This window comes from Juglans microcarpa x Juglans regia, chromosome 4D (assembly GCF_004785595.1).
Source record: "Juglans microcarpa x Juglans regia isolate MS1-56 chromosome 4D, Jm3101_v1.0, whole genome shotgun sequence".
Taxonomy (NCBI): Eukaryota; Viridiplantae; Streptophyta; class Magnoliopsida; order Fagales; family Juglandaceae; genus Juglans; species Juglans microcarpa x Juglans regia.
The window spans coordinates 2,212,824-2,227,111 of record NC_054600.1 but is presented as its reverse complement, the minus strand read 5'-3'; the positions used below and the strand labels follow the sequence as shown (position 1 = coordinate 2,227,111).

At 34.7% G+C, this 14,288-nt stretch overlaps 1 protein-coding gene across 2 annotated transcripts; it reads left to right on the top strand.

Annotated features, from left to right (window-relative positions):
- Positions 1–3,325: 3,325 nt before the first annotated feature.
- Positions 3,326–13,739, top strand: LOC121261673 (sucrose nonfermenting 4-like protein). Of its 2 annotated transcripts, XM_041164148.1 has the most exons (13): positions 3,331–4,237; positions 4,455–4,542; positions 8,584–8,766; positions 9,218–9,352; positions 9,480–9,539; positions 9,628–9,711; positions 10,393–10,530; positions 11,383–11,524; positions 11,594–11,761; positions 12,099–12,162; positions 12,292–12,361; positions 12,820–12,934; positions 13,056–13,739. In XM_041164148.1, exons 1-13 carry the CDS (start codon positions 4,113–4,115, stop codon positions 13,145–13,147), a joined length of 1,464 nt encoding a protein of 487 aa, XP_041020082.1. In that variant the 5' UTR covers positions 3,331–4,112; the 3' UTR covers positions 13,148–13,739. The 2 variants fall into 2 exon arrangements, with proteins under 2 accessions (XP_041020084.1, XP_041020082.1); XM_041164150.1 differs by lacking the exon at positions 12,292–12,361 and having other exon boundaries at positions 3,326–4,237.
- Positions 13,740–14,288: the final 549 nt, after the last annotated feature.

Below are 14,288 nucleotides of genomic sequence, written 5' to 3'. Positions count from 1 at the left end.
CATGAGATTAGAATTTCGTACAAAGGGGCATTAATCAGGAGTCTTTTCTTGTTCACTAACAACCCGACCAAATTGCTTGAAAATCCTTCCAATACATAGTGACATTTTACACCAATATATTTTTATATATCAAATCATTGCTTGTGATGAGACATTTTCACACACTCGGATGCATGTTGCCAACTTATTTTAATTATTAATTAATTAATTTTTTTTATATATTTTTTAAGGTTGTGTTTGTAAATATAATTGTCATCTTCTCAATTACTTTATTATTATTTATAAACAATTTTTTATTATTCACAAGTAATTCATTATTATTTTAATATTATTTCATTACTATTTATAAATTATTTTATTATTATTCACAAATGATTTGGAATACTCTTAATTAGGGGTAAAAAATTTTCAGTTGAACCGGACCAATTCATTCCTACTCAATCTCGGTCTATAGTATTTCCAAAATTTGAATTTCTGTCCAATTCCGGAGTGTGACTTTTTTGAATTAGATCGTACCGAAATCAACCGAATAACTTATATATAAGTTTTTAAATTATTTTAAATATATAATATATTATTTATATAATAATTGTATAAATTAATTATGTAATTTTTTCTAATCTATCACCATGGACCATATAAAATTTAAAATAGTATATGCTATCAATTAATGAATATATCATACAATAAATCATATAATAATATATTTTATTTTATGTAGATACATATTCTACTATAGTACTAAGTTGGTAACTATTAATATCATAAATATAATTTTAATTAATTATTTTTTTAACTAGTTAGTTAGGTAACATTAAAGAGCTCACTTAGTTTTGATTTTACTAATTTAATTAATTTTTTATATTAATTTATCTACCAAAAAAAAAATAAGAAAAAATATATTCCTAGTTCATATGAACCGAATTGGACCAACTGGACCTATAGCTAACGGTTCGGTTTGGTCTTTAGGGGTAATCAGTTTGGTCCGATTTGAAAAAATGATGGACCAAAATTTTCAGTCTGTGACCCCGGGCAGAACTAGAGTTGAGGTGATCTTGTGATAGCATCAACTTCATCATTGCATATATAATTTTCAGATCTATGAATACCCAGGAAAAACTTTAAATATTTTTTATAAGAAATATTAATCACTAAATAAGTTGGCAACATGCATCTTAGACTCCGTTTGGATATGAAAGAGAAATTTGGATACAAAAGTTTTTTAACTTATATCAATTCATTTCATCTAATCATTACAATTTTTTTAAATTCTCATACAAAGTATACTAAATAATTTAATTTTTTCAAATCTCAAAATAATTTTAATATTAAAAAAATAATATTATAACAATATTTTATTCAACTTTCATCTCAACTCATCTCATTTCGACTCACTATCCAAATCTTCCTCTAAGAGTAATATCCAAACGAAGTCTAAGATTATTAACCATTGAAAGTTACGATTGGATATCAAGATTACTTCAATTTATCTCAAACTAATTATTGATAGGATTCACTACTTTTTCAAATTTTCAAAAAAAGTTAAAATCATCTAAATATTATTATTTATAAATCAACTTAAATAATTTGAGATGACCTCAATATCCAAACTTAACCTTAGCAAATGAAAATTGAGAATATTTTTGTCCTTCTAGTTTTACTTCCTTTGTTTCTAATTATTATTATTATTTTTGTAAAAAGCTGAAACCCTTTTGCTTGTAGTTAAAAAATAGACAGAAAAAATAAGAATAATGTTAGAGCTCCCACTAGGGTCTGTTGTTGGAGCTCTTGTTTTTATGTGTTTTTTTTTAAATTATTTTTTATATAGATTTTTTTAATACTTTTAAATATTTTAAAAAAATAAAAAAAATTTACAATAAGGAAGTATTTTTTAATAATTTTTTTTACTTTCTAATTAAGAAAGTGTTTTTAATGATATTTTAAATTTATTTTATTTTTTTAAATTATTTAAAAATATTAAAAAAATCTATATAAAAAATAACTTTAAAAAAATATATGAAAATACTAGAGTTCCAGCGGAGCCCTCAGCATTGTCCAAAAAATAAACCCCAATATCGTCATCACCTATTTTTCTCTCTCTCTCTCTTCCTATCGTGATGGAGCTGCCGGGAATCACGATTTACCCCGGGGTCCACCATTAAATGGCCATGATTCCAGGGACCCCCAGCGCATCACATCATCACCGTCCTTCCTAATTAACTCTTACACATCATCTTACACATCAGGTCTAGCTTCTACGTCTATGATTAGGTTCTTGCTTAGCCTTCCCTTTTTACCCATCTCCCCGATTATTATTATTATTATTATTATTATTTTCTTAATTTTTCTTTGTCACAGAACGTAACTTAGGCCAAACAAACGTGGGCTGTTCTCTTTTTATCTCATTTTATCTCAACTCATTTTATAACATTTTATTTCATTTCAATATTTAAAATTTTATTTAAATTTAAAATTCACATCAACTCATCTCAACTCATCTTATCTCATCATTATAATTTTTTTAAATTTTCACACAAAATATAATAAACAATTCAATATTTTTCAAATCCCAAAATAATTTTTTTAAATTCTCATATAAAATATAATAAATAATTTAACTTTTATTGTACTATTCACAAACCATCTCAACTCATCTCTGAATCTAAATAACTCTAATATTATTTAAATTTAAATGTTATTTAAATTTAAATTTAAATTTTTATTCAATTATTAATTAATCATTATAATTTTCTTAGATTTTTCAATGAAATATAAAAAATAATTCAATTTTTTTAAATTTTGAAATAAAAATTATGTTAAAAAATTATATTCATTTTATAATATTTTCATTTAAGTTTTTCTATCACATTTATTAAAAATTTATAAAATATTTTAATTTTAATTATTTTATTATTATTTATAAATTTTTCATCTCATCTTATCTAAAAATCGAAGCGAAATAGCTTGAAAGAAAAATCAATGCTAAGCAAATGCATCCGTAATTTTAAGCATCTCTTTGCTTATATTACATATGTTTATTTTATTTTCTTATAAAAAATGTTTAAAGTTTTTTTTTGGATATTCATTTTTCATAGATCTCAAAAATTATATATGCAATGACGAAGTTGAGCAACAACTTAAAAACCGACGTTAAAAGTCTCTTTGGTACGATTCTTCCCACCAGCGTTACCGCAAAGAATATGACGTCGAGTCAGGTCGCTTCAGCTGTGGAATTGTCGCTATAATTACTTTTCAGAAAGGTAAGGAGCTTTCCTGGATTCTGGGGAGCCCAAAACGACGACGCCTCTCTTCTCTTCTCACTTCACCCTCACGATTTTACTGTAATTATTAATTATTATCATCATTTGCTCACTCTCCCCCTCCTCCTCACGCGCGCACACAGAGATTCTTTGCTCAGAGCCTACAAGACCATCGAGGATCCAACAATGTCACACACCCTCTCTGTTTTTCTGACCCCTTGAGGTTTTCTTCCTCTGGGTCACACTTTTTGAGCCCTCTCGAGTTCCTTTCAATTACACAAGAAACAACTTCCTTGCGTTTTTAATTCTCCTCCAAGATTCAAATTTGGGGGTTCCCGAATTCATTTGGTGGGGAATTATTCGTTTTGGGTCAAGATCATAGCTCAACCGAGATTCGAATCTTTTTTTTGGCTTATTTTGTGTGGAAATTTGGGTTTTTTTTTTTACTCGTGGAGCTTTATGACTGGTTGAGAAATGCTGGGATTATCAGGTGTTGGATTTTGTGGTTGCTGCATGTAGAACTTGCGGAGCTGGTGGTGGGATTTTCAGTACTTTTGGGTTGAAGGCTGTGATTGGGGATTGGTGGTTTGGTTGTTGAAATAGGGTTTTGCATGGCTTGGTTTTGATTTGGTAGGCTCTGAATGTGTAAGTCTTAAGGGGTCCTCTGCTCAGTTGTGGAGGATCCCTGTTGAAAAAGAAAAGATTTAAACTTGAGGTGTGATTATCGGAGGGTTCGTAAATTTTGTGATATATGGTTATGGTGGTCGAATTGGGTGGATAATCAAGTGGGAGGTGTTGGACCTTGCATTTCGTGGCCTGGTTTCGTGCGGTTTTATACAGATTTTGGTGGAAATGTTCGGTCCTGTTCCGGACAGGGGGCATGATAACAGTGCAGTTTCGGTACCAGTTTTGATTCCCTGGTTATTCGTGTGGCGTTATGGGGGAAGAAGCGTGTCACTTTGCGGTTCTTTCAACAGGTGGGACGCTAAGATTATCATATTTTGATCTTGATGTTACTACCCAGATCTGAATTATTCGTGTGACGATATCTAACATTCTTTTTGCTTCATAAAAAACTAACAAATTTTTCTTTTCCTTGGTGACTAGTATATCTTCTTTTTTCTGTTTGTAGTTTTTTTAGTAGATAGATTGGATCTGTGATAGGGGTTTTTATTGGATTTATCATCTAAACAGGTGGTCAGGAAGTATACCTATGTCTCCGGTGGAGGGACGCGATGATGTATTTCAAGTTGTTTGCAACTTGACACCAGGAAGTCACCAGGTTAATTAACTTGCCTGATTGATATGGGTCAACTAGATAGCCTTAATGTTAACTTTTCTTATGCCTATCATTGTTGTCATTTGCTGTAAAATAAAATCAAAATACAATCACAAGCAAGTGCATTCAGACAGTTCACAGCCAATTTAGCCATCAAAGCCGTTGTGGATTGCTGAATTTTTTTTATTAGAAGTTGACATATAATGCAAAATGTTATCCTTTCATTGTAAAGCGAGCAAAAGGGCATGTGGGACAAATCCAAGATTTCAAGTTGTCCACGTGAGCTCCCAAATGATGAAGATAAAAAGACTATTCATGCTCCCACCTAGTTCATCCTTTGAAATCAAAACTTATTGTATTCAGATTTGTAAATCCATGCCGAAAGATCTTCCATCAATCAAAAAGAAAAATTATGGCTGAGATCTGACGCCACAAGGTTTGCACAATCAACCATAGACTCCGGCAAGCTTCTGGAGGTTTCTTTCCTAAAGAACTTAAAACTTGACCAGTAAATTCATTGGCCAAAAGGTCTAAAATCTCAAGGCTTGTCATTTCACTAATACAGTCTGAAACCTCACCAACAAATGAGTTCTTGCACAGATTAAAATAGTTCTATTTTTGAAAGTTGCTCCCAACGGAAGGCCCGGATATTTCCCAGATAAGTGGAGAAGATAGAGAATAGGTTGGCTGGCTGGAAACGAGTGTATTTATCAAAAGGGGGCCGTCTCACTCTTATCAAGAGTACTCTCACTAACCTTCCCACTTATTTTTTATCTTTGTTTCCTATGCCTGTAGGGGTGGTGAACAGAATGGAGAAACTCTTTAGGGTGTTCTTATGGGGAGGCATGGGGGAGAGAAAAAATTTCATTTGGTGAGTTGGAAGACTGTATGTGGCTCAGTTGTGAATGGTGGGTTGAGTGTGTAACTTGAGAACCTTTAATAAAACTTTACTAGGAAAATGGCTTTGGAGATATCATTTGGAGGGGGATCATTGTGGAAGGATATTATTGATGCTAGATATGGTATTGGGTTGGGTGGTTAGTGCTCTAATGAAGTGAGAGGGGGGTATGGTGTGGGATTATGGAAGTATATAAGGAAGGGGTGGCCATGCTTTGCAAATCAAATTCGTTTTGTAGTTGGTGAGGGCAATCGAATCAGATTTTGGTGAGATGTGTGGTGTGGAGAATGGGCATTGGAAAGGGTTTTTCCGGCTCTATACCGTATTGCAGCTAATAGGGAGGCTTCAGTGGCGGATGTGCGGTTATTTTCTCATGGTACGCACCAATGGAATATTCTGTTTAATAGGGATTTCCATGATTGGGAATTACCTAGCATCTCAGTTTTTTTCAGCTTATTATATTCTACGGAGATTCCTATGGCACAACGAGATAGCTTGAAGTGGAGGTCTAATAATCACAAGATATGTACAATCAAGGCATATTATAGCATCTTAACTACACATCTTGACAATATTCCGTTCCCATGGAAGAATATTTGGAGAGCTCGTGTGCTTTCTAAAGTAGCTTTTTTCGTTTGAAATGCTGCTCTTGGGAAGATATTGACCACGGACAATTTGAGGAAGAGAGGTTGTGTATTGGTGGATTGGTGCTACATGTGTAAAAAGAATAGAGAATCCGTGGACCATCTCTTATTACACTACGAGGTAACAAGGGTGTTGTGAGATGAGATCTTTCAAAGGGTTGATGTTGCTTGGGTTATGCCTTTGAGGGTGGTGGATTTGTTGGGTTGTTAGACAAAGTTGCAAGGTTGTCAACAAGTGGTAGCAGTGTGGAAGATGATTCCGTTGTGCATTATGTGGTGTACTTGGATGGAAAGGAATGCGAGGTGCTTTGAAGATAAGGAACGCACAATGACCGAGTTGAAGAATTTTTTTCTCCACACTCTAATGTGTTGGTTTTCCACTATTGTTTTGCATGGGGACAATATTTAGGATTTCTTGTCTTTAATTTATCGTTCTTAGAATGTATTTAGGATCCCTTATGTATACTTCCTGTGTACACGGGCTATACCTTTTTCATCCATATATATAATATCTATCTTTTACTGATAAATAAAAAAAAAAAAAAAAAAAAAATTTTAAAATAGTTACATAAGATAACACCGACCTGATCCAATCTGGTCTCTATATGGTGATGGCAGAACATCTTGGCATTTTTGGTACAAAAATCACTGCCAGGCAGGGAGGGGTTAAGGGGTGAAGGAAGATGCTCAAAGTCAGAACTCTAGGCCTTCATTGTCTGGAAATCAGGTCTCTGAAAGGCAGGGGCAAAATCAGGACTTCACCTGTTTTTCTTGGGTCAGATTAGGTTTGTCTTGGGTCAGATTAGGTCGTATCTCGACGCTGTGGATCTTTTTGAACTGTAAGAAAGGTCAGTTCAACAGAAAGCATAGTGAGAATTTAAAAAAATGATTCTGATTTGCCTAATGTGTGCATTTGGAGGGAGCAGAATGATTGAAGCTTAGAGAATTGTGAGAAGTGCATTAAGGAGCATAATGACTGATTAGTGTGGAGGAGAAGACACGTTGTGGTGAATGATTAATGTTTAATGCGTAAAAGGAGTGGGGAGTTTGTTGCCCATCTTTTATTCTTTTCGAGATGGCTAGTGCTGTGTAGTGACCTTTTTTAGACAGATTGGTTGGATTTGGGCCATTACTAGATTTTTTTTTTTAAACTGTGACCGAGGGTTAGAAAGAAGCTCACAAATTGTAGCAGTGGAAGATGGCTCTACTTGCCCGGTATGGTGTATTTGGAGGGAAAGAAATGACTAGAATTTTGAGAAACATGAGCAGATGGAGAGGAACTCAAAACTTTATTTTTTATTAATCTTTTCCTTTGTACAACATCAATTGACTTTTATTGGCCAGCTTACTATGACTTTCATATCTTTTTCTATTTCTAGATAGTTGAATCTCTTGTATACACTGTATACCTGGATGCACCTTTTGCAGTGTTATTGAAGCTTTATTACTCATAGAAAAAGGTCTTGAGAAAATCTTGACAACGGATAATTTGAGAAAGCGTGGTTTCATCACTATCAATTGGTGCATGTGTGTAAAAGGAATGGAGAATACCTGGATCACCTACTTCTTAATTGTGAAGTGGCAAATATGGGATGATATCTTTGATGGGATTGGTATTGCCTAGGTGATGCCTAGGAGGGTGGTGGGTCTTCTAGCTTGTTGGAGAGGTATCCAGGGTAATCATCAAATTGCTGCCGCTGGGAAGATGGCTCCCCTATGTCTTATCTGGTGTATATGGCTTGCGAGGAATGGCCGTAGTTTTGAAGATAGAGAACGCTCACTGGGAGAGATTAGAGATTTTTTCTTCTATGCATTATCACTTTGGGCATCTGCTAGTGTACTTGATGGGGCTTGTTTTCATGATTTCATTGTTGCCTTTTCTACTTCCTCGCTTGTAATTAGGTGTTCTCTCTTACTCCTTGTGTACTTGGGCTATGCCTAATTACTTGGTTTAATAAATTTCTTTTTACCCATTGAAAAAAAAGGTCTTGCTACCTATTCTCAAGGTCGCGGATGGTACTTTAATTGTTTTAAAGATTCTCTCTTAGTAAAACATAAATTAAAATAAACATGTGCTCATTGTTATGACAAATAAATAATGTCACAAATTTTCAGCTAATGAATTTTCTGCTCCAGCAAAATCAAAATATTGTACCTTGGTTGTTGCTTAGACTAAATATGCTTTGAAACCTTTTTTTTTTCTTTTTGTTTTCCCATATTTCCAACACAATGTTGAGGTGAATTTTTAACATAATATGATGTGCATAGAGGACTGAGATTCCTTGCGTTCATTCATGTTAGTGGATGCACTTAAGAAATTCTATTTGTATATTTATATGTCGCAACCGAGTCATCATGGGCATGGGACCTGTCTACCCTTGGGATAAATATGCTTACACATTGATACATAATGCTGATGGTTTACCTATCAAAAGATATAATGCTGATAGTTATTCAAATCTTTTGTTGATGTTCAAATTTGTTGTTTCCATTCATTTGCAGTACAAGTTTTGTGTTGATGGAGTGTTGCGGCATGACGAGAGCCAGCCATTTTCAAGGGGGGATTATGGTTTAGTAAATACCATCTTTGTTGGTAGGGAGCCAGATATGATTAATTCTACTTTTGGTTCTCAGACACCTGGCAGATCCAACATGGATGTGGATCATGATGACATTATGCCTGCAGTAAGGGAATTTCAACTCTAGAGTAATTTTTTCCAAAATCCTGCTAGAATTTTGTTAGTGTTTTTTCTTTTAATTGGTGTGGCATCAGAATAACTATTAAGAATGTGACACAACTTTCCCCATCATAAAAAATGAAAAAGTCATGGGAAATGTGAAAGTCATTTTAGGTTGCCAGCACCTTCTCAGCAAAAGAATCTGTTATCAATTATGTTTCTAAGAAGTTTTCCAACAGAAAAACTCAAAGGACTCCAATACATTGTTGATAATCATTGTTGGATGGTAATGTTTTTAGCTGTTCAATTTCCTATACTGCTGTTAAATAAAAAGGTGCACCCCCAGAAGGGGGGGGGGGGGGGGGGGGGGGGGGGGGGGGGGGCGCTGTGGGGGCTTATGTTATTGTTATTTATTTTGTCTTAACGCCTTGTGGATGTTATGTTGTAATACAAAATAGGTCTCATTGTCACATGGTACTTCACAAGAAGCCATTCCAAGGATATCATCTGCCGATTTAGAGGTTTCTCGCCACCATATATCTGTATTCTTGTCTACACATACTGCTTATGAGTTGCTTCCTGACTCGGGCAAGGTTTGGATGCTTTACCCTTTTGAGGAGCTATATATGGTTTTATTTACTGGGGTTTGACCACTCTAACTAGGTAAATTCGTCACTGTCAAGATCATTATCTAATTCTTTGTATTGTCTAGCATTGCAGATCATTACCCTGGATATTAATTTACCAGTGAAGCAAGCATTTCATATCCTACACGAACAGGTGACATACCCAAATGAATACCTCTCTGGTAATACATTGCTGAGCATTAGCTTAGATTTTCATCTTTGCTGATTTAAATTACTTCCAGGGAATCTCTGTGGCTCCTCTCTGGGATTGTGGCCAGTTTGTTGGAGTTCTCAGTGCATTGGACTTCATTTTAATTTTGAGAGAGGTATCTCTGCGATAAACATCTGTCTTATATTGAAATGTTGTAGCTATGAAGAATAATAGTTCTTGGTATTTAGAAATGAAATGTACAAGGGTTGATATCGGAAGTATCTGAAAGAGTTTCTACGCTCTGGTATCTTTTAGATTAAACTGTCATTTTTAGCTTATTGCTAGAAAATGGTGGAAAACTAGGAACTTTATTTAGGTTTACATTCTTTCTAGAGCCTAAGGATGTACAAGGTACAACATGATGCTCAGTCTAACAAAAGCTGCCAAATTAAAATTAGCACCTGCTTTAACCAAAATAAGCCATAAGGTCATCGATTTATCTTCTTCTGTTTCGTTTCTTCTGATGACCTAGTGTGCTTAGGGTTTCTTGCACTCTTCACAATTTTCCTCCTTTGTTCATGAGATTCCATGGCTACTGATCCCTGTTTATGATCCATAGCCAACTTCCTACTACAACCCTACAGGACAGAAGTTTTAAACTGACATGGTTTTTTTTTTTGTCTGCCCTTTGTTCTCTTTCTAATTTAACTTTTATTTATTTAGTGGAATGCAGTTCTATGTCCATTTGTCTTCTGAATGCCGTTTTCCTTGTCCATTTTTTTCCTGACACAAATAAGCTCACATATGCGTGGATGAGAATAAACCCATTTAACATGTGTGACCCTTTAAATTTTAGCTTGGGAATCATGGATCAAACATGACAGAGGAACAGCTTGAGACACATACAATAGCAGCTTGGAAAGAGGGGAAATTACATCTTACCAGAACAATGGATGGCGATGGGGGATCATTTCCTCGTCAACACCTTATCCATGTAAGTGCTTCTTGAGATATTGTGCCAAGAGGATCTAGCATGCAGAAGACTTGCACACCTCTGCACTTTTGGTATGACTGTCCCTTATCAAAGAATTTGGTAAGGGTGGTACTCAAGCTTCATTCTGACTTGCATTCTCTACTGGTAAAATTGTCAAATGCTCACATGTAAAGATATAGATATCAAAATTTGAAATGTGTCTTAAGGGTGCCATAATTTGCATGTTTTATTGTGTTACTGATAAAAAAAAAAAAAAAAAAAAATTGCATGTTATATTGTGACTCCTTTATTTTCAAACTTCTGTAAGAACCCTATTTGTAGTTGATGGGATTTGGAGAGAGATGATTGGGTTAACTGGCCGGGACAACAGGTGTTCCGTACCAAATAAACTTGCAGAAGATGATGATTATTGATCTTAGGGTTAGACTGCCCTTTTGGAGGTATACATCAAGAAGCCTTGTATCATATGGCACGAATGAGTCTGATTAATATTTTGGCAAGCTGGTGGCATGTTGTGCAAGTTTGTCAGATTTTCATCTGATTAATTAGACTATTTGGCCTTTTTGATGGATCTTGATATATTGCAAGAACCCTATATACTTGTACCCTATCACCCCTGTGCAAAGTCCACCCCATCTTATGGGTTGTTACCTTTATGCGTGTTTTTTTCTAGTATGTATATATACATTTAGTGGTGTGCTGTTGATTAGTTTAGTATGAATTTAATGATTAAATATTGTTTTTTGCTGATTGCTGGGAGAACTTGGACTTTTTAAACTCAGGAGTGCATTGTATTTTGATGTTGGAATATGATTACTGGTAGTCTGATATATTTAGTTCTGAAATGCACAGGCTGGGCCTTATGATTGTATGAAAGATGTTGCTTTGAAAATTTTACAAAACAAGGTGGCCACAGTTCCCATAATCCATCATTCACAGGATGGGTCTATTCCACAGCTTTTACATCTTGCTTCGCTGTCTGGAATACTAAAATGTAAGCTTCTTCCATGATTGTCACTTAAGGGTCCATGAATTGAAACTAATTAATGGACCTAATTTTCAGGTATCTACAGGTATTTTAGACATTCTTTAAGCTCCTTGCCCATTCTTGAGCAACCTATTTGTTCAATTCCTTTGGGTACGTGGGTTCCGAAAATTGGAGAGTCAAGGCCATTTGCAATGTTAAGGCCAAATGCATCTCTTAGTGCTGCTTTAACTTTGTTAGTTCAAGGTGATTTCCTTCTCATCTCAAACTATTGCATAAGGTAGAAGTCAATTTTATCTTGTAGAAATTGGCATATTTGTCTTAACCTTAAAGTCTCTGCATTATATACCTGAACTTTGTTCTTCTTTTCTTCCTGCGCACTGTTTCTGGCTTTCTGAATTCTGTCTAGGACAATGCTAATTATAATGCTTATTAGATTGAGAAGGCATCCTTTTTATTAGTATTGCAGTCTGAGCATTATTTGTTGTTCATTATTTTCCATCTGCATTTGACTCAATAAGCAGTTCCATTTCAATTATTCCATCATCTTCTTGTCTTATGTTATTACACCTTCCTTTTGCAGCTGAAGTTAGTTCAATACCAATAGTGGATGATAATGGCTCATTGCTGGATATTTATTCACGAAGGTAATCTGCTTTCTTTCAGCTGAAGTTATTACACCCTTCCCTTTGCTTTCTCAGTATGGTATGAAGGTATTATTTGAATTATCCATATTACATAACCATCTTGAGATGCACTTGCTATTTCCTTCATAGTGATATCACCTCTTTGGCTAAAGATAAAGCATATGCACAGATTCGTCTCGATGAAATGACTATTCACCAGGTAATTTCTCAATGTTACCCACGCATCAGACTCAATTAGGCATGTAGGCTGAATGATAGTTAGCCGCTTTGTACATAGATATATCCTTGGTTGCAAAATAATATATGGTAAATCTCATTCCAGATTATCATTTCTCAGTTTAATGTCCAGTACTTAGAGGGTTCAAAAGGGTTCAAAGTGTATTTTCCCCAAATTTTGAGTATATGAGTTGTGGATTAAAAAAAAAATTACAGTTGTATGCTCATATTTATACAATGCTCCAAATGAACACTAGTGAAAATAATAATAAAATTTTATTGTTGTGCTAATTTTGAGCCAGTCAGTAATATGCATTCTCACAAATGATTTGCATTGATGTATGTGTGCACGTGTGCATGTATATCTGAATGTATGAATGTGTACACACACACGCACTCTTTGTTTTACTTGTTTCTGAGTGTGTTGTTTAATGCTTATAGGCATTACGACTGGGGCAGAATGCAAATTCTTCTTATGGCTTTAATGGACAGAGATTTCAGATGTGTTTACGATCTGACCCACTGCATGAAGTGATGAAACGGTTGACAATTCCTGGTAATTTGCAATAGCTTTCATTAAGATTTTTTTTTTTTTTTTTTTGTTTTAATGTTGCTCTCCCCCCCAACCCACCCTCTTCCCTTGTCATGACATGGCTTGTTTGCTCAAATCCTTTCAGGGGTTAGGAGACTTGTCATTGTAGAGGCTGGCAGCAATCGTGTGGAAGGTGTAATATCATTGAGTGATGTTTTCAACTTCTTGCTGCGCTAGCTGGAATTTGTTGGCCATCATTTCGCATGAGGGGGCCGATTATGGTGCCGTTGTGGAAGTCACATTGTTTTTTCGACATCATGTATCTTTGAGCTTACTCTCTTCCTTCCCATTGTGAAATGTCTAATTTGTTTCTCCCCGAGTCTTGATTTACAAGCCTCGTGCTTATGAGCCCCCACCCCACCCTTTTTAGGATAGAAAATTTTAAAAGAGAAAAGAAATCTGTAAATTGTGAGGATTTCATTTTTCACTTTTAGACACAAAGCCCTAAATTGTTATCCTTGTAGCTGGCACAGCTGCCATGCCTCTGACTAGTGCTAACAGAAAATGAGGCAGGCACCCAAAAAAAAAAAAAAAAAAAAAAGAAAAGATGTCTGTGGGATTCGTCTTTGCCATTTGGTGGGCTTGTAGGTAAAAAGATGGTTACTTTTTTTAAGTTTTGAATTTCTGATCTTTGCTTGTTTGTATCCAGCAAAGAAAAAGGTCTTTGCTTGTCATTTTTATTGTAACATTGGCGTTTGGGGGTGGCTGTGACAATTTTAGGTCACAGGTTTTAATTTTGTATAAATTTAAGAGGACTTTTCTTTTTCAATCTTCAATCTTGATCCTTTTGGGGGTTAATTTTAAAGTGGGTCTTCCATGATCTAGAGATAATCTCTCACAGAGCCGCTCATTCCCTGATCACCTTAATCTTTTACTATTTTATCAGCCTAATTATATTATTCTCTTAGTTATAACATCACACGTCTGTGATCATTCACTTTCAATTGTCAAAAGACATCAATTTCTACTTTCCAAAGGAACTTTCTGGTTTCATTCAAAATCAAGGCTGGCTTTTTCTTTTCTTCTTTTCCCATAAAAAATTTAGGACTTTTTGCCGCAGATAATGCTACTAGTATTTCTGATTTCTACAACTAGATTTAAAATTATACATAATTTATGCCTTCATCCCTCAATTGGTACAATATTAATTTGGGCATTGATCCTGATTTCCATCTTGGGGTTCGAGTAGTGCCATGCTACTGAAAGTACCGGTCTAGAAGAGTAATGCTATATACAATTATGAAGTGTGCAACCATCGTGCGCACTTCACGATTGTATTAAAAAATTAATTTTAATAGAGTAATGCAGTCGCTTTAAG